Here is a 24,115-nt window from a genome sequence, read left to right on the forward strand (position 1 = left end):
AAGTGGACTTTCTCTGACCAAAACCACATGGGTACAGACCAATCTGAGCTAATGTCAGTGACAGACATAGCAGTCAGGTCCCTTACATGGTGTAGTGGGCTAAATGGTGGCCCCAGAAAGATACCGTCATGTCCTAATCTGCAGATCCTGTGAATGTGACCATATTCTGATAAAAACGTCTTTCTAGTTCTAATTATTAGTAAGAATCTTTAGATGAAAAGATCATCTTGGATTATTTCGATGGGCCCTAAATCCAATGATAAGTCCTTATAAGGGACACCCAGAGCAGAAGAATATGTGAAGACAGAGCAGAAAGAGTTGCCGCTATGAGCCACAGAAGGCTGGCAGCCACTAAAAGCAGGAAGACACAAGGGCCAGATTCTCCCCTAGAGTTTCCATACAGAGTGCAACCCTGCCAACACCTGATTTGGACTTCTGGCTTCCAGAATTGTGAGAAATTACACTTTTATTTTTAAGAGATGGGGTCTCACTCTATCGTCCAGGCTAGAGTGCAGTGGCACAATCATAGCTCACTGCAGCCTCGAACTCCTGGGCTCAAGCGATCCTCCTGCCTCAGCCTCCCAAGTAGCTGGGACTATAGGCATGCACCACCATGTCTGGCTAAATTTCTGTTTTAAGCTACTAAGTTTATGGCAATTTGTTACAGCACCCTCAGGAAACCAATACAGAGAAATACTTCCAATCTCTGGCATAAAGACAAGGAGGGTAAAGTTGAGAGAGGGAGGGTTTTTCTCTAAGCTATGCAGCAATTCCCCAGCAGAGATGAGATGCAGGTCTAGACTCATCTTCTTCCACAGACTTTGTGCTCTCAGTGGTGGCGTGATCCCTCCCAACGATAGCCTCTGCAGAGAGACGCCTACAACCTCTGCAGTCCGAGCTTACGACAGGTACAGATGTCCAGGTCCTACCTCTGGAGAGGCCCACTCACTCTGAATCTGGGGACACTTGTGTTTTGTTTTGACAAATGCTCCAAGTGCTCGTACTCCACAGTGGGGCTGAGACCCGGAGCGCTGACGGGTGTGGTTTTGATTCTTACAGAACTGGACAAGTACCCACTCCAAAACACACATCACGCAACACAGGAGGGAAAATCAGAAGAAGGAGCCAAACCCCACTTTAACAGCTGAGCTCTGCGTTTTCCGCGGGCGTCCCAAGCTCCCTTGTGCTCAAAATCCGGGGTTGAGGAAACAATTAAATATAAGAGTCGGTTCTAAACCAAAGCCACTCCAACTCCCCATCGGGTTTATTAAATCATTTATAATTCCAAGAAGCTGAAGTAAATATTTAATATTTGATTCCTAATCCATAAATATTTACACGTAGAGATTTCTCCATGTTCGACAAGCCCACCAGAGGTTTTACGCTTTTAGCAAGTGTGACTAATGAAACCTTACAATTCCCTACCCCAGAGCAGGGAACATCTGGCCACTCCCGCAAGAGTTCTGATGCCGGGGACAGCCTGTGAGCACCCAGGGTGTTGCCACGGTCGCTGAGAACTGCCGAAGGATTCAGCCTGGAACAACTACTCGGGGGAAGAGGAAGAATAATAGTGACAGGAAAAACAAAAACAAAAAAAAACCCAATGATGCTACTGCAGTAAGTACCTTCCAGAGGTTGCTGTGGTATTTTCTGTCCATTAACCTTATGGCAATTAACATTTAAAATGGGCTTCCAAGGTGGAAACATTGATATAATGGCACTAGAAAATCCAGGAGACTTTCTCGGAATCCTCCTTCACAAGTCTTGCAAAGATGCTGGCAGAATCTCTCAATTCACCCAACCCATGCCGGTGAGATATGTAATTTTATTTATCAAGTTTATTTACTTTATTAAGCATGTCACATCCTGCTAGCAGCTGAAAAATAAAAAGACCAGGTTCCTTCCTTGAGGGGCCCTTACTGCCTTCCTACATGACCTGTAATAAAATAAGAAGAGCTGTCACTCATTAAACACCTACTATGTGCCAAGCCCTCTGTTATCCACACACATATAACCTCTACTTCTAGATTCCTGATTTTGTGGGTGAATAAAAGACTCTGCAGGTGAAGTAGCTAGTCCAAAGTTATATTTCAAACAGAGATGATCCACCAAGGGTCAGTTAGGCAAACGGAGGCCTTGCCTGCTATTCACAGGGGGAATTTAACATGAGAAACTTTTGCAATGGTGTTAAAAAAACTGAAAAGCCAGGGGACAAGAAAGTGATCCAGGGATTAGCAAGAGCAGGAAGCTACGAGCAGCTCTGGGATCATACCAACGAAAAGAGGAGGTGCAGTGACCAGAGTCCAGGAGATGGGGGCATTGGGAGGTAGCTAGAGTTATGGTGGCCTTACTGCAGGGAGAGACAAGAGCCATCTGCAGGAGGACACACAGCTACCATCAGAATGGCAACCAGAAGTCCCCAGACTCTGCCTTTGCCCCACCCTCCAATCTCCCACTAGAGCCTCCCGCTGGCAGAGCCTAGCCCCAATCCCCAAGCCCATCAGGAAAGCAAGAGAAGTGGAGTTTGAGTCTCATTCCCTGAGATAGACAGAATGCCCTGCCTTGCACAGGTGGAGAACGAATCAGAGTGACCAGCATCCCGGACCTGTCTTGCTTCCTAGCCTCTGCTCTTGCTGAGAGAAGAACTCTGTCCAGTCAGAAGCAGCCAGGACCCAGTCATAAAGATGCCATGGGCTCACCCCACCATCTCAACAGGCCAAACACCCTATGCCTGTTTTGTAAGCGCGCTCTGAGGCCTGGCTGCTCGGACAGACATGAGGGGCAGGCAGGATGGCACAAAGCATGGCAGTGCTTTGCCCACCATGAGGTCCCATGCAGGCATGTCCATGGGTGCTTCTGCTCACCTTGACCCCACAGATTTTCTTTAACAATATAAGATATCCAGATTCATCCCCATCCACTCCTTCCAGAATGTTCCCTTCAGCCTCTCCTCCTGAGATGCTCTTTGCTGCACCCCAGCTACCTTGCTTAGCAGCTCTTCTCTTTCCAAGGGTATTTTCCAGAGACCAGAGAGATGAGGAAGAATTCGCAGTAGGGAGTGACTGGCGGGTGGGGAGAGGGAGGTTACAGAGGACTGAGGTAGCTGCTTGGTAATCCCCTCTAAATCACGTACGGCAAGAGGTAGCAGACAATCATTTCTTGTGACTGAGACAAGATCAAAGGATTAAAGGGGTTTTGGCAAAGAAGGCTTGGCATTTGGTCATGAAAATTATAAAAGTAGGTCTGCTGAAAAGAACAGCTTGCTAGGTGAAAGTCTGATAATACAGCCTAGGAGCCCTTTAAAAAAGTGTGAGTTCTTTCAGGGGGAAGGCGAAGGGAAGCCCAGCACCGAACGTCTGCCCACCTGCCCACGGGAGCCTCTGCTACACACCAGAGCTGCGGACAAACCCCTTTCCGCCCCCACCCCTCCTGCACATGAGGGGGTTAATGTCTGAGCCTCCAACTCGTCCACCAACAGTGATGACATCAGCCACCAAACTTTACTGAGCCCTGAGCCCATGCCACGTATTCAAACGCCCTGTATACACCATCCTGCACCATTCCTCCTAAGAACCCCGTAGAACAGACACAACTATTTCCATTTTGTAAACAAAGAGACTGAGATGTGGGTATCGAGCAATTTATTTAAAGTTACTCCATTAATAATAAAAGTTACTAAGAATAGCACTTACTACGGAGCAGACACTGTGCTAAGTGCTTTATAGTTAATCCCAACACCGTGAGAGGTGTCGGTCTTCCTAATCACAGATAAGAAACCAGAGTCTGAGAGCTGAAGTCAATTGCCCACATTCACCATGTGCAGAAGGGGCCTAACCAAGATTCAAATGCAGGCCTCTCTCCTGCTAGAGCTTTTAATTACTACTCATCATTTGTTCATTCATTCATTCAACAAATATTTATTGGGCACCTCCTAGGTGCCAGGCACTAGCACAGTGTGGCACTGGTGCTGGTGGCACTGAAATGAGCATAGGAGGGTCCTCGTGGAGTAGAAGTCTCATCTGTGACACCACAGCGTGCTGGGTGAGCTGCCCCATCGATATTCATCCTGCGCCTACTAGTGCAGGCAGTACGCTTGGCCCCGCCGCATGCTCCTCCGTGGGAAGTCTAGCATGCTAACTCGGGCCTGTTGGAAACGTCACACCTGAGCCGTCTCTACCACTCAAAGCATCAGCCCTAACAGGCAGGGTGTGGAGTGGGTGAGGGAGTGTGGGTGTGGTGTGAGCTCAGGCTTCCCAAGGCTTTCCCTCCAAAATCTTTAGGTGACTCACCCAAAGTAAACTGAAAGTTGGAAAAAGCCAAAGCAAAAATGCCTCTGCAAGCCTTTCCCCGGCAAAGTTAAACCTGACACCATCCAGTGGGTTTAAGCAGCTCAAAAGATGCGGGCTGAAGTGCTGAGTGAACAGGTGCCAACTCAGCTCATTAAGTCCCCAAAGTTTTCATCTTTCCCAAGCTAATTGGCATTAATGCATGGGGTGCCGGATGGCTATTAAGTAGGTAGCTGCAGCAGGCTCTTTAAGATTCAAAACCCAGACGAGGTTGGGATCAAAGACAGGAACATGACTGTACATGAAAAGCCGTGTCAGAACTCCGCCTCTGTCCTTGCCAATGTTTACTGCACGTCGCAGGGAGGGAAACAACTGGTGTTTGGCAGGATCACTGTTTCATGTTGCCACTGGGAAGTACTTCTCACTGCACAGTGCGACTGCCCTCACCCCGCCCACACGTCTGGAAATATTTACCGAGCATCTACTTAGTGGCAGGCATTGGGCTGCAGGCGGGCACAGTCTGGAGGAGACAGACCCAGGGATGAGGACAGTACAGCATGCTGTGGAAGCCACTGTATCAGAGGCCAGTGCCCAGAAGCCAAGTCACCCAGGGAAGGGCTTAACTGTCTGTTTGGCTGGATCCAGGAAGGCTTCCTGGAAGAAGTGACATCTAGGCTGAATATTTTTGGTAGTTATGCCTGTTCAGTTCATGCCTCACTACTTGGCATACTACCCCCCTGCCCCTCCACCAATCATCTACAGGGTGGGCTGTAATAACCACTGCCACATCATATGTCCCTAACTCTTGAATAGACTGTAGGACTACAGGTGGCCACTCTCAGAGCTGACCTTAGCTTTAACAGAATTCTCTCTCTGGAATCTGGAATGGGGACCTTGTGACTCAGCCTCAACGGGATCTCAAATGGAGGAGCCAGTGAAGCTGGCCATGTGCACAGTGACAAAGGCAAGTCTGACTACACAGAAGAAGCAGCATGATGCAGCTGTCTGGAGAAAAGCACAAAGAAACAGTTCTAGCGACACTAACGGAGACAGCTATGTCAGTGGTCTGGCGTTCTAGTGCTGGGCTGCAGGCTCTCTGCGTGCCTGGCCTTCCAGATTGCTTCTGTCCTGTGTGGGCTCTATTCCAGGCAACTGCATGATTCCAGAGGAAGCCAGTGTGAAGGCTGAACAGAGAGCCCTACGGCAGCACAGCATGCTCGAGGACCCACAGGTGACATTCCAGGGCTGAGCTGTCACCTCCTAGAAGGCAGGAAAGGTGCAGGGGCGTCTCCGCCACTGCCACCTCCAGCACAGAGCCGGGCAGGACGGACGCATGCACACAGACTCACAAACCTTAGGGTCTCGAGACTCAGACACCTGCACGGGCTTTGGTTTTCTCATGGGAACAATAGCAGTAAACTAGCATTTCCCTGTACATATGCAACCTTGTGCTGAGGCACTTACATATACGGTTTTTCATTTGGTTCAATTCTCTGAGAGATGGGTCCCATCACTCCCACTTTACACGTTAGCAAATGGAGGATTTGAGGATTTAGAAGCTGCCCAAGGTCACAGCTTAATAAATAGCAGAGCTGTGGCTGATCAACCTGTAATTCTGAAAGCAGTAATTCAATCTCTAGGCTATATGCTAAAGAACACCTGCGCGTTGGTTATTGGGACTTTAATGGAGTGCATTTAAATAAGGTGCCTATGTACACTGGCCACTAGAAAGATGTTTGGGAATTGTCACCCCTGGCCCTCCTGGCATAGGGGAGGGCAGTGGTGGGATGGGCACACTCCTTTTGTTTGTGCTAAGAAAAGAGGTGTGGGAAGAACACCAGGCCTTCTTCCTTCTTGGGCTGTCAACACAATACCTGCCTGCTGTTCCCCCTGTTTAAGCCCTTGCAGACTATGAAAGCTCAAAATGTTCTGGAAATCACTGGACTCACTGGCCAGAGAATCTGGGCCCCTGACTTCTATTTATACCACCTTGTACCCCAAATTTGCCCACCTTTGCCTGTGTGGCATGGGCTGGCATGAGGAGGGGAATCTGAATTGCCAGTCTGCATTAGATGATAGCAAGTTGAAGAAGGTAGAGGGGATGTCTCATGGCACCTTGTGATATTTAGGAATTTGGAGTATCCGTTTGTTGTGATGTGGGGGCCATGAGAATGCATCTGGCCAACCTCCCAGTGCAGGAAAAGGAACTGACCAAGAGCCCCATATGTGGCATCCAGACACCCACCTCCGCATCTGCCCTGTATTTCCTACAGGCCATTCCTAGCCAGTGATGCAGCAGGGCCAGAGTCCCTGGCAGGCCCTTTCCCAGGGGACAGGGGACTCCTCTGATGGTGACATTGGCTCACGAACTCCTCAGCAGCCTTGAAGTTTCTTTAGGACAGCACTGAAGTCTAAGATGCTTCCACCCAAACTTCCTTCCTTCACCTCTTTTTATTGGGTCAAACCTGTACTGTGGTCTGATGGCTTCCCTAGCTCACCCCACTCCCTTCCCATTTTTTGTCACTGGCATGAGAACGTCTTCTTACTCCCCGTCCTCACCGCCTGTGTCTGGTGGGAATCTCACCAGTATGAGATTGCACCATCTACTGTTGGCATTGGAGCCAGGTCCGTAGAGACTGAACAGAAGAAAGACCTTCAAACTCCTGTTAGGAATGGAAAAGTCTGCCTCAGTGCCTGCAGTGGTACCACCCATTAAATACAGGCCTTCCAGATGAAAACTCTACACTATTAATTTTCATCCCTCATGCTACTGGGTTACTGGGTTACAGGCATTTTCTGAAATGTACCAACCTCTGCAGCTGGCTTCAGAAGGATTTTAGAGATGATTTCACCCATCGAGATGGATAATCCTTCAACTTTGAAATGGAAGATCATAATGCTTTGCCAATCTACTCTGATCCCAGAGAAAATGGACTGATAAAAGAAGATGATTTCAAGGTTTAAAGCTACCTACTCTAAACCCAACCCAATCTGCTAAAAATTAAAACTCAGCAAGGCATAGTGAAAAGACTTTTCAATCTGTCATTCTTATAAAACAGAGATACTAAATAGGCCCCGCATTCTCTTACTGAAAATAAAACAGAGGCTGGAGTGGTGGACACTGTTCTAAGTCAGAGGCTGGAGCTTCATCACTTGCTTGGCTTTGGGCCTCCCACCCGTTTCAGTTTCCTCTTTCAGAAATCGAAATGATTACCTTAAATGAGATGGGACAAAAACACACATAACAGTACCTAGTGCACAGTAAGTACTCAACACATATTAGCCATCACAACAATAATGTTTTTTTATGTTTTTTCAAGCAGATTAACTGAGATAAGGGTACCTGGCATAGGTACCATTAGTGAATCTTTATTTTTTTCTGAATATAAACCATGGGCTTAAACACTTAAAAAAAAAAAGTGACTTATGCAAGTTTCCTCTTTAAGAGGCAAGGGAGGGTGAGGACGAGAAAGAGACTAATATGTAAGTAAGGTCTAGGATAGGTGTTTGTCTTCATTTCCTTTCAAGATCTTTACTGCATTTTTTATTTGATTGCAAGCAGTTCTAATCCTTCTGATGGATATGTGTGCTGTGCTCTCAAGAAGATAAAGAAAGAGAGAGAGAGAGAGAGAGAGAGAGAGAGAGAAATAAGACTATATACTCACAAGCAATGATGGATGCCAAGGACAAAAAATTTCCAGTAGACCTGGTCTATAAATTGTCATTTAAATTTGCAATTTAAAAACACTGTCTGACTTTTTGATTTAGCTGACTGTATAGGAGAGACAAATAATGGAATCCTAATAAGCAATGTTTAAATGACATCTCCAGTCTCCCAGACAGAGAGGGCAGCAGTAGAATTCTAAGAAGAGAAAATAAATCTACCAAGAATAGGAAAGACGGCCTGAACTAAATAGTTGGACTAATCACTCGATGATAGATACCAGGAAAACGTATTTTTGGCTGTTTAAAATTCGGATCCTTAACAGACAAAGGGTAGGTTATCAGCTAACACAACCCCTAAGTCATTGCAATGGAACAAAACCAAGCTCTATTTTTACATTTCATCACATTAAAACAGATGAATGAAAAAAATCAAGACACCAGGACAACCTATTAGAGCTGATAAGCTGAGGTTAAAAGATTTGAACTGCAAAAAAACCACCCGGACTCACAAGCATTTATTGGCAGATCTTAATTTCACTGCATTACTGGAGTGGCGGTCACCAGTGGTGACACATCCGCAAAGGGGAGTCTACCCCCAAAGTCTCAGTTTCTTCTCACTGCAGGAAACAGTGTTAGCATCTTCCCCTGGCCACAAAATACAGAAGATAAACACTGCATCCATTCAAGGATGAAAACAGAAACGAACCATTGGCTACTAAAAGCAGTTCTATAAAACGTAGCTTAAGCAAGATTTGGCAAATTTGAAAAGGCGCCAGTGAAAATGTCAACAATGACAGAAGGGTTGGGAGAGAGGTTCTGTGAGGAAAAGCTCAAGAAAATTAGATCACCTAGTATTTTTAAAAATGATGACTGCAGGCCGGGCGCGGTGGCTCAAGCCTGTAATCCTAGCACTCTGGGAGGCCGAGGCGGGCGGATTGCTCGAGGTCAGGAGTTCGAAACCAGCCTGAGCAAGAGCAAGACCCCGTCTCTACTATAAATAGAAAGAAATTAATTGGCCAACTAATATATATATATATAAAATTAGCCGGGCATGGTGGCGCATGCCTGTAGTCCCAGCTACTTGGGAGGCTGAGGCAGAAGGATTGCTTGAGCCCAGGAGTTTGAGGTTGCTGTGAGCTAGGCTGACGCCACGGCACTCACTCTAGCCTGTGCAACAAAGTGAGACTCTGTCTCAAAAAAAAAAAAAAAAAAAAAAAAATGATGACTGCAGAAAAGTTTAAGATACGGGAATAGCTTCAATTCTGAGGTTTAGTGAAAAAGTAATGCAGAATTAAATACACAGTAGAATCAGACTAGACTGCACGTGTTTGCATGCTTGCATACACATAGTTATGTGCAGGAAAAAAAGATTGTAAAAAAAAATATACCTAAGCGTTAACTGTTCTCACTCAAGGCCAGGACACAACTTCAGAGTCCTCTATATAGTGCTCAAGGCAGCCATTAAAATCGACCAGCATTGGCAAATTACACAAAATCTATTTGCAATCTATAACTTTGAGAGCAGAGCAAGAGGAGAAACCACTATAATCATTCCAAAACATCAAAGAAAAACTAATGGAATATAAATTACAGATTCTAGGAAAACATAGGCCAAAAGCCAAAGAATTACCTATCTAATATAGGCTACTCCATTGTTCAACAAATACTTCATAAGCACATACTATGTACCTGGCCCTATATATAATACAAAAACCCTGTAATCATCATACAGTCCTTAATAAAATCAACATGTTGACAACTCACAATTCAACTAGCATCTCTTGAACACCTAGTACGTGCCTAAGGCTGCAATAGGTACCTTCACATACACATTCAGTTGTTTCATTTTCCACTATTTTGAACTCCAACTAGGAGATTGGTCATGAAAAGCTACTATGGTCAACAAAGCATAGACTTTGAAATTAGACTCCTCAGGTTTAAATCCTAACTTTGCTAGTTTATAGCTATGGGCAGGATAGTGAATCTCTATGAATCTAGGTTTTGATATATGTGTGTGAAAATGAAATGAGAATAAATACTTAACATGTTCAGTGTATTAGTCGTCTTCTCCATAGTTTGTAGTTTTATTTCCTACAAACTTAAATATCACATACCTACTACTATTTAATCATAGCCTCACCCTCATCAAAAGTCACTGGGTACTGCCTAAGATAGTAGAAACAAGTCTTGCAGAGCCTCAGGAAACAAGGGCTAGAAGAGATCTTAGAGAGTCACACATTTCCCACCTGCTATCAAGCATCGAGCTACCTTTCCTAAGTCCAACCTGATTTTAGCTCTCGTGACTATCCATCACTGCTTCAGTACGACACCCAATGTCTTTAGCACACGCTTCCATATCGCTGTTAATAAGGGATACGGGGATGATCATTTTCCCAATGATAGGGGTCCTGATCCTTTTTAGGATCACATAATAAGAACATTTTTCATTGTTGGAGATAATTCCCCTTCCCGTGCACATTTGTCAAAGGCAGTTTCCAACAGTCCCGTACATCATCCTGAAATACATGATAAGATTCAGGTCTGCTATTCATCATCTGCTGGGCTTCTTCCAATGCAAGTCCTTGCATAGCTTTTCTTGCCTCTGGTTTAACAATTAGAATGCAAGTTCTCCCCAGAGCAGTATCACCAGCCAGGGGAGGTTGAAAGATTCAAATGATGATTGGTCCCAAATTTAACGGATGTGAATTTGCAATGATGACATATAAATCAAACTTTCTAAAGGTAAACTGAGTCTGAAGCGACCTGTTTGCAACAGAAACCAGACTCCTAAGAATTGAGCTTTCACTGAGGTTTTATTTGATGGCCACTGTTGGGAAACAGCATGGTGCAGTGGAAAGATCTGTGCTTTGGATCATTTAGACCTGAGTTTAAAATTTCTGTTCTTCTGTTTACATGATGGGTGACCTTAATGTTATCTGAGTATGTTTCCTCACCTGTAAAATGGGAGTATTATCCAACTCATAATTCTCTTGTAAAGATTTTAAAAGGTACTGTATTCTTTGCCTGGCATTTAGTACTCACATAATTAATATCATTTCCCACTTTCCCCACTGGTAACACTTTAATTTTCTTCCTCTCAGCTTTGAGAGGATATAATGATACAAAAGACACAGTCCCTGCTATCAAATTGCATCTCAACACACAAGTAGAAGGGAAGAAAGGGGTATACAGTGGAATCCTAATTTATAGAAGAAAGATGTAAGAGTTTCATCTGGAGTAAAATCAGGAAACAGAATCACAAGGGAAGGCAGGCTTAATTCCATGGAAGGAGAGGAATGCTAAGGAGAGATTCATGGGATTACCCTCTGAGCTGTGTCTTGGAGGATCAGCTGGACCCTGACAAGCAGAAAAGAGAGAGGGGGACTTCTTCCAGGTTCCCAGGAGAGGTGAAGCAAACTCGTGCATGCTCAACGAGGGCCAAGCAGGGCGATGTGCTCCGAATGTGCCAGGTGCACGCAACCGCAAGGCCGTTCAGAACACAGGTTCTGGCTTACAGCACAGACTTTGTCTCATCTCCCCAAATTCCCACATTCATCATCTGTGAACTTGAGGTTTTTAAAAAGCAGCTACCTCAAAGGAATGTTCTGAGAAAACACATGCAAAGGTTTGACTACGTTGCCTGATACTTTATAACTGCTGACAGATATCAGCTACCTTCATTGTCGGCATCCTCATTATTATTTCCAGTTTGGGAATGCCCACTGGAAGGTGAATTGGGTTGATAATATAATATTAAAGATTTGGGGAATTTGCGAAATTTCCTGGTCTGCTCATTTAGAGTGTTTATTCCAAATTAGGATCTAGAAATGATGCTTTCCTTTAACATAATATTAATATAGTAGGCTCTCTGTATCCACCTGGGATTGGTTCCAGGATCCCCACAGATAGTCAAATCTGAGGATGCTCAAGTCCCTTACATAAAATGCCACAGTATTTGCATATCACTTACACATGTCCTCCTATATACTTCAAATCATCTCTAGATTACTTATAATTCCTAATGCATTATAAATGCTATATAAGAGGTGTTATACTGTATCGTTTTTATTGCTATATTGTCAATTTTTTGTCAAATATTTTCAATACATGGTTGGTTGAATCCACGAATGCAGAACCTCACATACGGAGCACCAGCTATATATCCAAAAGAACTGAAAGCAGGGTCTCGAAGAGATGTTTGCATACCCATGTTCACAGAAGCATTATTCACAGTAGCCAAGAGGTAGATGCAACCCAAATGTCTACTGATGAATGAATGGATAAACCATGGAAGGAAAATATGTACAATTGGTCCCCCTGTAGGATCTGTAATTGTTTGAATCTGCAGATGTGAAACCTGAAGATACAAAGGGCCGACTGAACATTTTGACTCACATGCAGTCAAAATCCTTCAAGTTCACGCATGCTTTACCTTTTTATACCTGGAAAACGTAGAGTAACTGGCACCCTCCTTAGAAGGGAAATGCACCCTTCTCAATCACACGGTGCCTTGTGAGTCGCAACCTTCTGCAGGCCACAGACAAGAGAGATAAGTGAAGTGCTAGGACTTCCCCTGCCTTTTTAATTCCCTTTCTAACACACAACATATTCTGCCATCATTCCTTTCTCTTGCTGAGGCCGTCTCAATCTAGCAGTGCTACTATTGGAATCTGCAGGAAGATGTCTTTCAGTGCAAGCATGACTTGGTATTTGGTAAGAGGGCACATCATTCCATAGGGAGCAGTTTAGTCCAATGTTAAGCATGTGGACAGGCTCTGAGGTCAGAGAATCTATGTGCAAATGGGTCCCTTTACTAACAAGTTTTGTGACCTTGGGCACGCTTTTGCCCTCTCTGAGCCTCTGCTGTCTCTTATGTAAAATGGGAATACTTGACTAAAGGCCGTTTTCAAGCTTAACTGAGAAAACATTGACACATGGGCACATAAACAGCAGATATTAGTTCCTCCTTCACCTGCACTCCCGCCTCTCCACTGCCTTTGATCTATCCGTGCTCTCTTGGTGGACTGTGCAGAAACACTCAGTCTTGCAACACGAGCACACTGACCATCCTAGGTGTGCCATGATAGGAGGGGACTGCTGACATCCCAGCACATCTTGGAACATTATGTGCTCAGCAAACTCATGCTGACAGTAAAACCACATGCTCTGGGGCACTTGCTGATTATCTGTAAAGACAAAGGCTCTCCAAGAAAACAATGTATATTTCACCTGACTCACAGCGCCATCAAGAACTTGGAGGGCTAATGTGAAGGGCTTTGTTCTTCCAAACATCAAAATTCAGGCCCAGCCACTGCCAGAGGCAGCACACTGAGCTTAATGAAGCAGTGGGATGAACTAATATGGCAAATCTTATAGCTCTTACTACCAATATGGCCCACATCACGCTAAATTACAGCACCAGACATGATTGGACACACATCACAAAAGGAGAAGCAGCTCTCTGAATTGTAGGAATTTTGAACACCACATAATAAGATTCTCAAGAGCCAGCTCTTAGGGGAGATGGGCTTTTCTTTTTAACTTTCTTTCTCCTTGTGCAAATCATTCTCCCTGACAGTTTATGATAATTAATTCAACAAACGTTTACCAAGTAGCTACCATGTGCCAACTACTATGCTAGGAACTCAAAGCTAATGGAAGAAACATAGAAATAAGCAAAAAATTATAGAAAAAAATGTGGTAAGTGTGATGATTTAAGTACCAGGTGCTATAGGCCCTCTCACAAATCCAGGGGAGTCAGATGAGGTTTTCTTAGCCATAAGTTCATTCGTTTGCTTGCTGCACATCTTTATCTTTCCACAATGTGCTTAGTGGCAGGAATAAAGTGAGTAACAAAACAGTCCCTGCTCTTACAGATCTTCCAGACTAGTGAGCAATAAAGAGGAGCAAAATGACAATTAAAATAATAGATTAAGATGGAGAAAATATGAGGTGCTTGAGAACACACAGGGCAACCATGACCCACAACTGGGGGAGCATGTGGGTGGGTTGAATGGGTCGCTAAACTATTTTAGAAGAAAATGATATCTAACTTGAAACTAAAGGATACATGGAGCTAGCTTTGAAAGAGATAAAGAAAAATGTACTCCTGGGAGAAAAGAAAGCATGTGCACAGCTCGAAATGTGAAGTACAATGTGGTAGGGTCAGGGGACTGAAATTGAGTTGAGCCAATGAGTGGGAATATGATTAGGAAAGGTGGAAAGGGGTGTGCCTGGAGAGATATGAAAGGGTGAGCCCAGAAAGGGCCTCTCTGAAGCCACGAGCAGCACTGTGGACTTTATCCTGAGGGCAGGAGGACACTCCTGATCAAATCTCCATGTCAGTGAGCAGTGCCAGGGACAGCTTGGAGATGGACCGCGAGGGAAACCTCAAGCCATTTAGGAGGGTGCTAGAATAAGCCGGATGACAGCTGAGGGCAGCCTGGACTACTTCCAGGTCGGGGCAGTGAGGAGAGAAATAGTAAACAGATTTGAAAGGTATGCAGAAGGCCACGTGGATTGATGACCAGTGATGCAGTAACTGAGGATGTTAGGAAGCTCAATATGTTAAGAATCATGGCCCAATCCAACAGTCTCTGAGCATGGAAGGATGGCCAGAGTAGCAAATGAATAGGTGAGAGATGATCCAGGTGGAAAGAGAGGTCGACACAAAAGTCACAGAGGTATGTGTCCTGGGACCCGAAGCTTAGCGGCTCAGGGTATGAGGAAACAAAGGGACAGAAGAGGAGGAGGAGGACGGGGCCATAGTTCAAAGGGCTTGATGGCTTGATGTGTTTTATCCTACAGAGTATGAGACTGGGGCTACTGAACAAGTGCGAGGAGGAAAGGCAGTGTGAAGACAGATTTGAAGAAAGCCTGATCCAACAAGGGAACCGGTTAGAATGAGGTCCTGAACCAAGTCATCAATTAAACTTGAAACAAGTTTGTCTTCACAAAATGACCACCCTGAGTGAGGTGTCCTGAAATAAATTCATGGCCCTGTGACCACAGAGAACATAGAAATCTCTTTCCAATGCAGCACATTGTATGATCCATACATCCCATAAAGAACTGAACTTACTGGCCCCCAAAATTACAACCTCACTCTAAACTCTTCAGCCCAAGAGTTTGACAGATCAACCTCAGAGTAATTTATGTTCTTATAATTAAATCCTTGATTTTGAATTTCAAAAGCCTGCAAATTACAGAGTCTGTAGAGAACGATTAGCTCACCAAGACTGAAAACCCTGCCAAGACTGATGGCACCATACATTTTCGGGATGTGGCTAATCATTTCCTATGGCCATCCCAAAAAAGTGACACACCTGTAATTTCTTCACATCCTGCAACACTCCAGCATCAAGCCACAGGGAAAAGCCACAGAATGCATTCGGAGAAGACAGAACAAAAACTTTAGCGTTGGGCAGAACTAGTCTTGTATATGGCAACTCACGCAGACAAGCCACGTGACCTGGGCAAGTCTTCTTGACCTTTCTGAACGTTATTTTCTTATGTATTCAGTGGAGTAATGTTAAGAGTTGGGCTTCTTAGGGACAATTTATCTAAAATGGCTAGCATGCAGAAGCACAAATGATGGCTACTAATAAACATTTGTAGCTTGACAACATGGTCCATTTTTCTTTGTATTTCCTGTTCATGTGCTTTTTCTTGGAACAGCGTCCATTTGAGGTCAGATGCTTCCTTTTTCTCACTGACTACCCCAGATACTTCTGAAGAAAAAGGCCCTGCTTGCTCTGTACCATTAAAAGGAGTGTTACCTCTAGGGGTGGTGGGAGTTGGGGGCCACCTAGGTAGGGAAAAGTTTTTTTTTTTTTAATTTCAGAATATTATGGATTAATAAAATGTAGCATATGTGTATCATGGAGTACTACTCAGCCATAAAAAAGTGGCGAACTGATACCTTTTGTAACAGACCTGGATGGAAATGCAGACCATTGTTCCAAGTGAAGTATCACAAGAATAGAAAAACAAACACCACATGCACTCACTACTAAATTGGAACTAATGGATCAACACTTATATGAATGTACAGAAATAAAACTTAATGGGAAAGTTTCCTTATCTTGATTCTATGTATAGAGTTCTGTGCTAGTTGTTTTATACTTGTAAAGTCATATACTCCTCACTGCAACACTCTGATATAGGTATTATTATTATCCCCATTTTACACAAGAAGAAGATGAGGCTTAGAAAGACTAAGTAGCTGGTCCAAGACAGACAAGTAGAAAATGTGCTGAGCCTTGACTCAAACTTAAGATCCTCTAATTCTAAAGCCTGGGCTCTTTTCAGGAGTCTTCCTCATAAGGAAGGTTAACGACGTTAATCCTAAGAACGTAAGTTGGTTTGGAATCTATCAAGCGGAAGCAGCTCTAGCCAGGGAGTCATTCCCAGGTTGCGACCCTGGTTCTGCCACTGGGCAACTGTGTGACCATTGGCAAGTCATTTTCTTCTTGAGCCCTCACCTGTGAGAACCAGACTGTGGCCTGCCCCAAATAATGAATTCCTTATAACCTTTCATACGCATCAACTCCTAGAGAACGTATTCACATTTTAATGTATATGAATTTTCAGAATATCATGTTACTTGTGTTTATTTTACTTATTTATTTATTTATTTTATTTATTTATTTTTTGAGCCCGGGAGACTTGTGTTTATTAAGATAAAAATTCACGTGCTTTTGGTCAGAAAGGCAATAAAAAGCATTTTAATAAGAATTTTCCTCAGTATGATAAATATGTAACATTTTAATTAACAAAATATAAGCTTGGCCGGGCGCGGTGGCTCACGCCTGTAATCCTAGCACTCTGGGAGGCTGAGGCAGGTGGATTGCTCGAGGTCAGGAGTTTGAAACCATCCTGAGCAAGAGCAAGAGCGAGACCCCGTCTCCACTATAAATAGAAAGAAATTAATTGGCCAACTAATATATATAGAAAAAAAAATAGCCAGGCATGGTGGTACATGCCTGTAGTCCCAGCTACTCGGGAGGCTGAGGCAGCAGGATTGCTTGAGCCCAGGAGATTGAGGTTGCTGTGAGCTAGGCTGACGCCACGGCACTTACTCTAGCCTGGGCAGCAAAGCGAGACTCTGTCTCAAAAAAAAAAAAAAAGAAAGAAAAAAGAAAAATAAGCATGGAATAAAAGTAAAACTTACACATTTTATGAACAGTAATAGATTGGAGATGAATAAAAGCAGCAACATAGAGGAACGACATATTTTTTCAAGGGAGAATGAGACGTATGAAAATCAGCAGGGCCTCCCCCCAGCCAGAAGGTTCTGGACTATAGTATGGAGCAACTAGAGCCGGGATCTCCTTCTAAGGTTTCTCTCTTCCCCAGAACACAAGCACAGCCTGGGCTCCTGACTGGGCTGGATAAACGTTTGTGGACAAAAGATTTAATTTGTCCACAGACAAAAATATTAAAAGATTAATGTTTTGTGGACAAAACATTAATTAATTAATTATGCCTCTCCCACGTCTCAAGTTTGGCTGAGCAAATATGACTTCTACATTCATTTGGTGACTGAGGAAACCGAAGCTCAGAAAGTGAAGGGTGGGCTTGAGCTATGAACCCAAATCTCCATTATCCAGCGTCTCAGCTGACCCCCCACGGCCTCCCCTGCAGGACAGCAGCAGCAGACAGAAGCGATGATGAGTAAGCCTGACAAAAAGATTTTTTGTTAAAAAATTAATCTCCCACGATCCTGAGGATCCAATGTGATAATCAATATGACAGTGCTCTAAAAAGCTCCTAAGTGGTAAGCCGACATTAGCAGAGTTTATTTCCTGGGACTACCTGGCTAGCTATGCACTCAGGATGCCTGAGTATGGGATTACTGAAACCATTCCTTAACCTAAATTGACCAGAATTTTCTAAGAAATCTCCAAAAGCTAGCACGGTTGCTGAGGTACAGAGCCAGGGGTCAAATTGGGTTTGCTGTGACTCCAAAGCTGAGGCACCTGCTGAGTGACCACCAGCTTCTCCTGGATCCCTTTATAGCCTGGATTCCTGGGGCCAAAACCTTCCTGATAGTAAATGATAAGGTGGCTTGTTGTTGTTGTTGTTAACTGATGATCCTTGGGTATAGCTCTAACATAAATATAAGGAAAAGTAAATAAGTTTAACTATTTCCAGGTGTTTTCAGAAAATAAAGAGATATTGCTGAACTGTGATCTCAGAAGGACAAGGACAGAAACACTAACACTGACCAAGCCGGACCATGTTGCAGACCCTGAGCTGGGGGCTGTTTGCCAGTGATATCTCCCTGACCCTTCTGAGGACAAGTGGAAGGATGCAAGCACACCTCTGAGTGTAAGTGAAACCAGGCTCAAAGAGGCTAAGTAACATTTCTCTAATTACACAACACATAAAGAATAAGAGAACTGAAAACTAGGTCTGCTGGGCACCCAAGTCAGTTCTGTTTCCACTACACTAAGCTACGGGATGGTGCTGAATTGGAAATCCCCAGGCACTGCCCCTAGAAATACCTGTGTCTGATCATCAGAGGACCCATTCCTCTGCCACTCTGCCGCTGGGTGCCCTCATACCAGGATGACAAATAACAAGAATTATGTCAACTGATTCTCCTCCTTTGATGGTAGGTAACGAACCTGAAAATGCACATTCTCTTCCTCCGGCCCTCCATCCAATTCCACTCCGGGAATAGTAACCATTTGACAAGTTGTATGTGCAGTGACACAATCCAATAAAAATAAAATGAAGCAAACAACTCTATTTTTCACAACATCCACCCCTTATTTGAATTGTGACTACTCTGGTTACGTTTCATACAGGGCCTGCCTAGAAACTCATTTGGTGCTGAAACATGCCCCTGTGTGACTTGTATTTGAAACCATCAGGCTTGCTCGCAACAGCCTGGGTTAAAGACCCAGGGTGGTACATCGGTGAGAAACTCTTAAAGCGCCTCTTATCTTTCTCCATGCTTCTCTTTCTTACTATATGCGTTGTCAGGTGTTCTTTTTCAGGAAGTAAAATATCTGCCCCAGGAACCATCTCAATCTTGCCTGGGGTAAAAATGCTTCTATTTTGTAATATTATTACATAATATGGGAAATGTACTTATGATATAATGTCAAATAACAAAATAGGAGGTAAAATTGTATGCAGAATATGATCTCAACCAGGTACTATCCTGGAAATCAGTCCCAAAAAATTAACTTAACATGTTAACAGTAGTTATTTTCATGGGATTATACAGGATTATTCTGTCTTTTCTAACTTTGGTAATAAGCACATATAGTTTTTAAAAAGTTACATGAAATTACTAAAAAAAAGAATAACTTTTTTTCCAGAAAGAGGCCTTAATATGCAGTGCTTCCTTTCCACCAAAATCATTACCTAAAGATATTACTTTAACTAATACCAGACACAAAGATTGTCCAAGGAAAGAAAGTAACACACGGTGTTGCTCATAAATACAGATACAAAAACTATTCCTTAACCTAACAAATAAAATGCAGCATGGTATACAAAATAACACATTATGACCAAGTAAGGTATACCCTAGATATGAAGATTAGAATATCTATCAGTCAAATTCACAATGATATAAATCATAAGAGGAAGTATGTATGTATGTATATGTGTGTGTGTGTGCGTATATATATATATAAAATCATTGAAATAAATACAAAAAAGCGTATGGTAAAATTCAACATGCAAATTCAGGATTAAAAAATACTTTCTAGAAAATATATAAAGGGTAGAATTAATAAATTATCTTTAATAAAAACTTAAATGTCACATTTAAATGTAATCTAGAAGCATTTCCATTAATTCAGGAACAAGACAAGAATACCTACTATCACTAAATAATGTACTGACAGATCCAGCCAATGTAATAAGAAAGGAAAAAGAAACAAGTATTTAAGTATTAGACAGGAAGGCAGAAACCTATTTGCAGGTTTTATGTTGTTGCCATAGAAAGCTAAGCAGAGTTGGAGAAAGTATTAGTAAAAGAGCTTAAAAATATTATTATATTCAAGATTCAAAACCAATATATAAATTGTTTATTCCTTTTAAACTTCTATTTATTTTGGCCAAGTTAGCAACATTTAATAGAATGCTTATTATTCCATAGTCAAAATAGAAAAACAAGAAATGAATTAGTGCTGTTACTAGCACATTCTTTCTCTCTGTTTTTAATATATGTGCTTTCATGGTATCTTAGTCCAGACAAATATACTAAGAATAATGACTATTTATAACTGTTGCACAATTACAAGCAATAGCAGAATATCACTCTGGGCTAAATTAGCTATATACTTTCCAAGAACCCCTTGGGTATAAAATGGGCTAAGAGAAACCAACATAATCATAATGATGATGATGAAGATAAAAAGGAAGAAGAGGGAGAGAAATAGGAGGGGGAAGAGGAGAAGGAGAGAGGAGGCTGTTATAAACTGATTATTTGTTTCCCACTTAAAATTCACATGTTGAAATCCCAGTGTGATGGTCTTGGAGATGGAGCCATGAGAGATAATCAGGGTGAGATGACATCATGAAGGTGGGCCCCTCATGATGGGATTAGCAGCCACATAAGAGAAAGAGAGAAAGTTTGTTCTCTTTCTCTGCCTCGTGAGGACACAGTGAGAAGGCCACCATCTACAAGCCAGGAAGAGAGTCTTCACCTTGCTTTGCTGGAGCATTAGACAAATGCCTCACCAAACTGGCTGGCACCTTGATCTCAGACTTCTGGCTTCCAGATCTCTGAGAAATAAGCTTCTATTGTTTAAGCCACCATGGTCCATGGCATTGTGTTGTGGCAGCTCGAGCTGATTAAGACAGGATGGATGATAGGAGAAGAGAAAAAGAAAAGAGGGAGAGGAGGGAAATGGTGAAAGATAACAAGAAAGGGGAAGAGAAGGGATGAGGGGAGGAGGAGGGAAAAGGGAAAGAGAAGAGGAAGAGGAGGAAGACAGCTAACCTTTGTGGAGCACTTAATACATACCAAGTAATATGCTAATTATTTTATTTGCCTTATTTCAATTGATCTTCATAGTGAGCCTGTCAGGTTTACACTAGTATATCCTCATTTTATAAGAGGAAAATGAAGCTCAGAAAGGTTCAAAAGCTTTCTAAGTGAGAAGGTAGTAAAGCCAGAATTTGAACCCAGCTCTGCCTGCCAAGAATCCACGGTAGCAGCATCAACTCACTAGAGGACACTTCTCACAGATGTATTATGCTGATCTTAGAACCTCTGAGGATGGTGAAGATGAAGAAGCTGTAAAAGGGACACCTTCATACCCCTTCCCAATTCCCCAAATAAACTATGTCCTGAAAACCCGAATCCTCTCTTCCGAATGCTTCTTATATTGCATGTTAAAATTAAGAATGAAAAATATGCACTAAGATACCATTTTTTAATGCATTAAGCATTCAAGAGTGCACGTTTGGTGGAAAGGTTAAGTTTGAAGCAAAAACATAACTTGTCAATTTCCACTACAAAAGCATTTGAATTCTAGTAGATATACTGGGCTCCACAATCTCTTTTTTTCCACAGAGCAGTTCTCCTAAGACTTACTCTATCACCCACTTGCTTTCCTTTTGCTATTTGTAGACCACGATGCATAAAAAACAAGGTTTACATTAATTTTTAGGGAACAAAATAGACTGCCCCCAAAATATTTGTGTATAAATAGACATTAAAAGCAAAAGCAAAATTGACACTCCTTCCTGAGGTTTTGGCTGTCCAAGAGCTGCATATGTATTACGTTTACATTGCTTGATTCACATAGGGTGTCAGACAAATGCCATCACAAAACATAACTGGGCAGGCACAGCAATGTCTTGAGCAAATCTCTGCCTCTACAAAGCAGCCAATGGCTTCCTGGTTTGCAATTTCAAGATCTGAAAGAGAGCTCTGTTAATCTGCTTCCACGCAGCAGAGAAAACAAGGAAGGGAAAGAACTAAAACCACAGGACAAACACGCACACAAACAGCAAGAAGTTTCTTATATCTAATCACAACAGGGAGACAAACTTAGGACCATGAAAGGCATGGTCTTTAGCTAGGGGACCAAATTCTTCAGAAAACATGAAAAGTCATAGAATTACTTCATTATCACACTATGCATGCTGGTCTTCTCCACCAGGCATCTCTGTGCCCTGTCTCTGTCAAGCACTTTCTAAGTGTTGGGAATTTGAAGGTGAACAAGATGTCTGGCTTTGAAGGAGTTTACGCAGGACATTTTTAATATAGTGAAATACTAACAAAGTGCTAAGGGAACAAACAAGGTCCCATAGTGACCCCAAATTGGGAATAAGGAAAGGCTCCCCAGGAGGCTCCACTACACTCAAACCTGGTGAATAGCAGGAGTCATTATAGAAAAAAGTGAAGAACAAAAGGCTTTCAGGATGGATTAATAGTCCAGTAGTTCTCAAAGTATGGTCTCCAGACCAGCAGGATCAGCAACACCTGGGAACGTGTTATAAATGCGAAGTCTGGGGTCCCAGCCCAGATGTACTGACTCAGAAACTCTGGGGACTGGGCTTAGCAATCTGTGCTTCAGCAAGCCCTCCAGGTGTTCATGGAGTTTGAGAACCACTGGTATACGCAAAGATGAACTGCAACAGGCAGAAGGCCTGGAGCAGTGGCCCCCAGCGTTTATGGCACCAGGGACCAGTTTCATGGGAGACAATTTTCCATGGACAGGGACAGGGGGATAGAGGGGAGGTGGAGCTCAGGTGGTGATGCAAGCAATGGGGAGGGGCTGTAAATACAGATGAAGCTTCACCTGCTTGCCACCTCCCACTCACCTCCTGCTGTGCCCCATGCACCTCTCTGCGGCTGCCCCCCACTGCCTGCCCCCCCCCATTTCCTAAGTTTCATTGAAGACAATTTTTCCATGGACCATGACTGATATTGGTCCTCAGCCCGAGGGTTGGGGACTGCAGGCTTGAAGCATAAATTTGGAGGGAGGGGTGGTGGTAGGCAGAGATGTTGCCGGAGGGAGGGTAGAAGGCGTATCCAGAAGGGCTTTATATATTATGAAAAGAATTTCGGATTTTATCTGGAGAATAATGGAGAGCCATGAAAATATTATGAATATTAAAAAAATCACCAAATAACTATTAAAAAATACATGCAATCATCGAGATACTTCTTGACATCCCAGAGATTTTAAAAACTTATTCCTGTACAGAAGAGTAGGCATTAAGAGGGAACAGATCCAGTCCTACCTTTCTTTCTGGAGTCTTTCTTGGCGCTGGTTTTCACAGCTACTTGAAGTTCTGTCTCAGTTGACATCCTACTTAATCCTTAGTCCACTTCACACAGATCCCGGGCCGCGGCCAGGCTCATTGAGGACTCCTCTCCGAGAGAAAGACTCCTCCCTTCAGAAATGACACCCCCAGCTGCACATTTCACTCACTCTTTTCGAGTGCTGTAAATCAAGGTAAGAGAACATTTAGAATTATCACCCTTATGAAGTTAAACAAAAATTAGCAAAAAAAAAAAAAAGAATGAACTGGCAAACATACAAAAAAAAAAGTTAAAAAAACCAAGAAAATCCTGGTCCCTGTGTACAAGCCATTCACATGATTTCGTGAAGCCATTGACAGGGTTTATACAGCAAAGGGAATGAGAAGCTTATCTGCAAAACTGTTTCTCAAAATAGATAACTCAAAATAGATCTTCTAAAGTCTGGATTTTCAAGAGGGGCAAACCCCAAGTCTTTGTTCTCTATGTTTCTTATTTTCAAGCGCTAGATGCCACCCAGAGAATACAGCAAGGGCGTATCTCGAACAGCCCCATGGAGACATTTCCAACAACAGGGCACCCATCCATCAGCCAAGCTTGACCAGAGCCTTGGCAGCTAAAGCAGATCAGAGGGAAGTGACCTGTGGTCTGTCCCTCACTGGCAGGCAGCAGAGGGGACACGGAGTTGACATACAACTGGGCTCCAAGGGTAAGGTGACAAATGGGGCTGAGAAACTTTCCAAGCAAGCCAATTTTTATGTCAGCTTTTCCTTCAGCTATAAGAGCACACACGCATTTAATATGGAGAGAGAAAGAAAAGAAACAGGCAGACACACATTTCATTCATTCATTCTCTAATAAATATGCAATGCACAGTACTAGGTACTATTAAATTCAGACACTGTGCTAGGAAGAGACTAAT

At 43.1% G+C, this 24,115-nt stretch overlaps 1 protein-coding gene across 3 annotated transcripts in view; it reads right to left on the reverse strand.

The window, feature by feature from the left end:
• DAB1 (DAB adaptor protein 1) overlaps positions 1-24,115 on the reverse strand; it is a 1,133,708-nt gene that overhangs the window by 240,395 nt on the left and 869,198 nt on the right. For all 3 annotated transcript variants that reach the window (XM_075998696.1, XM_075998701.1, XM_075998702.1), the window contains one exon: positions 23,175-23,377. In XM_075998696.1, the coding sequence (XP_075854811.1) occupies positions 23,175-23,241 (67 nt within the window). In that variant the 5' untranslated portion in view covers positions 23,242-23,377. The remainder of the gene's footprint in view (positions 1-23,174; positions 23,378-24,115) is intronic.

This window comes from Microcebus murinus, chromosome 2 (genome assembly GCF_040939455.1).
Source record: "Microcebus murinus isolate Inina chromosome 2, M.murinus_Inina_mat1.0, whole genome shotgun sequence".
In the NCBI taxonomy this organism is placed as follows: Eukaryota; Metazoa; Chordata; class Mammalia; order Primates; family Cheirogaleidae; genus Microcebus; species Microcebus murinus.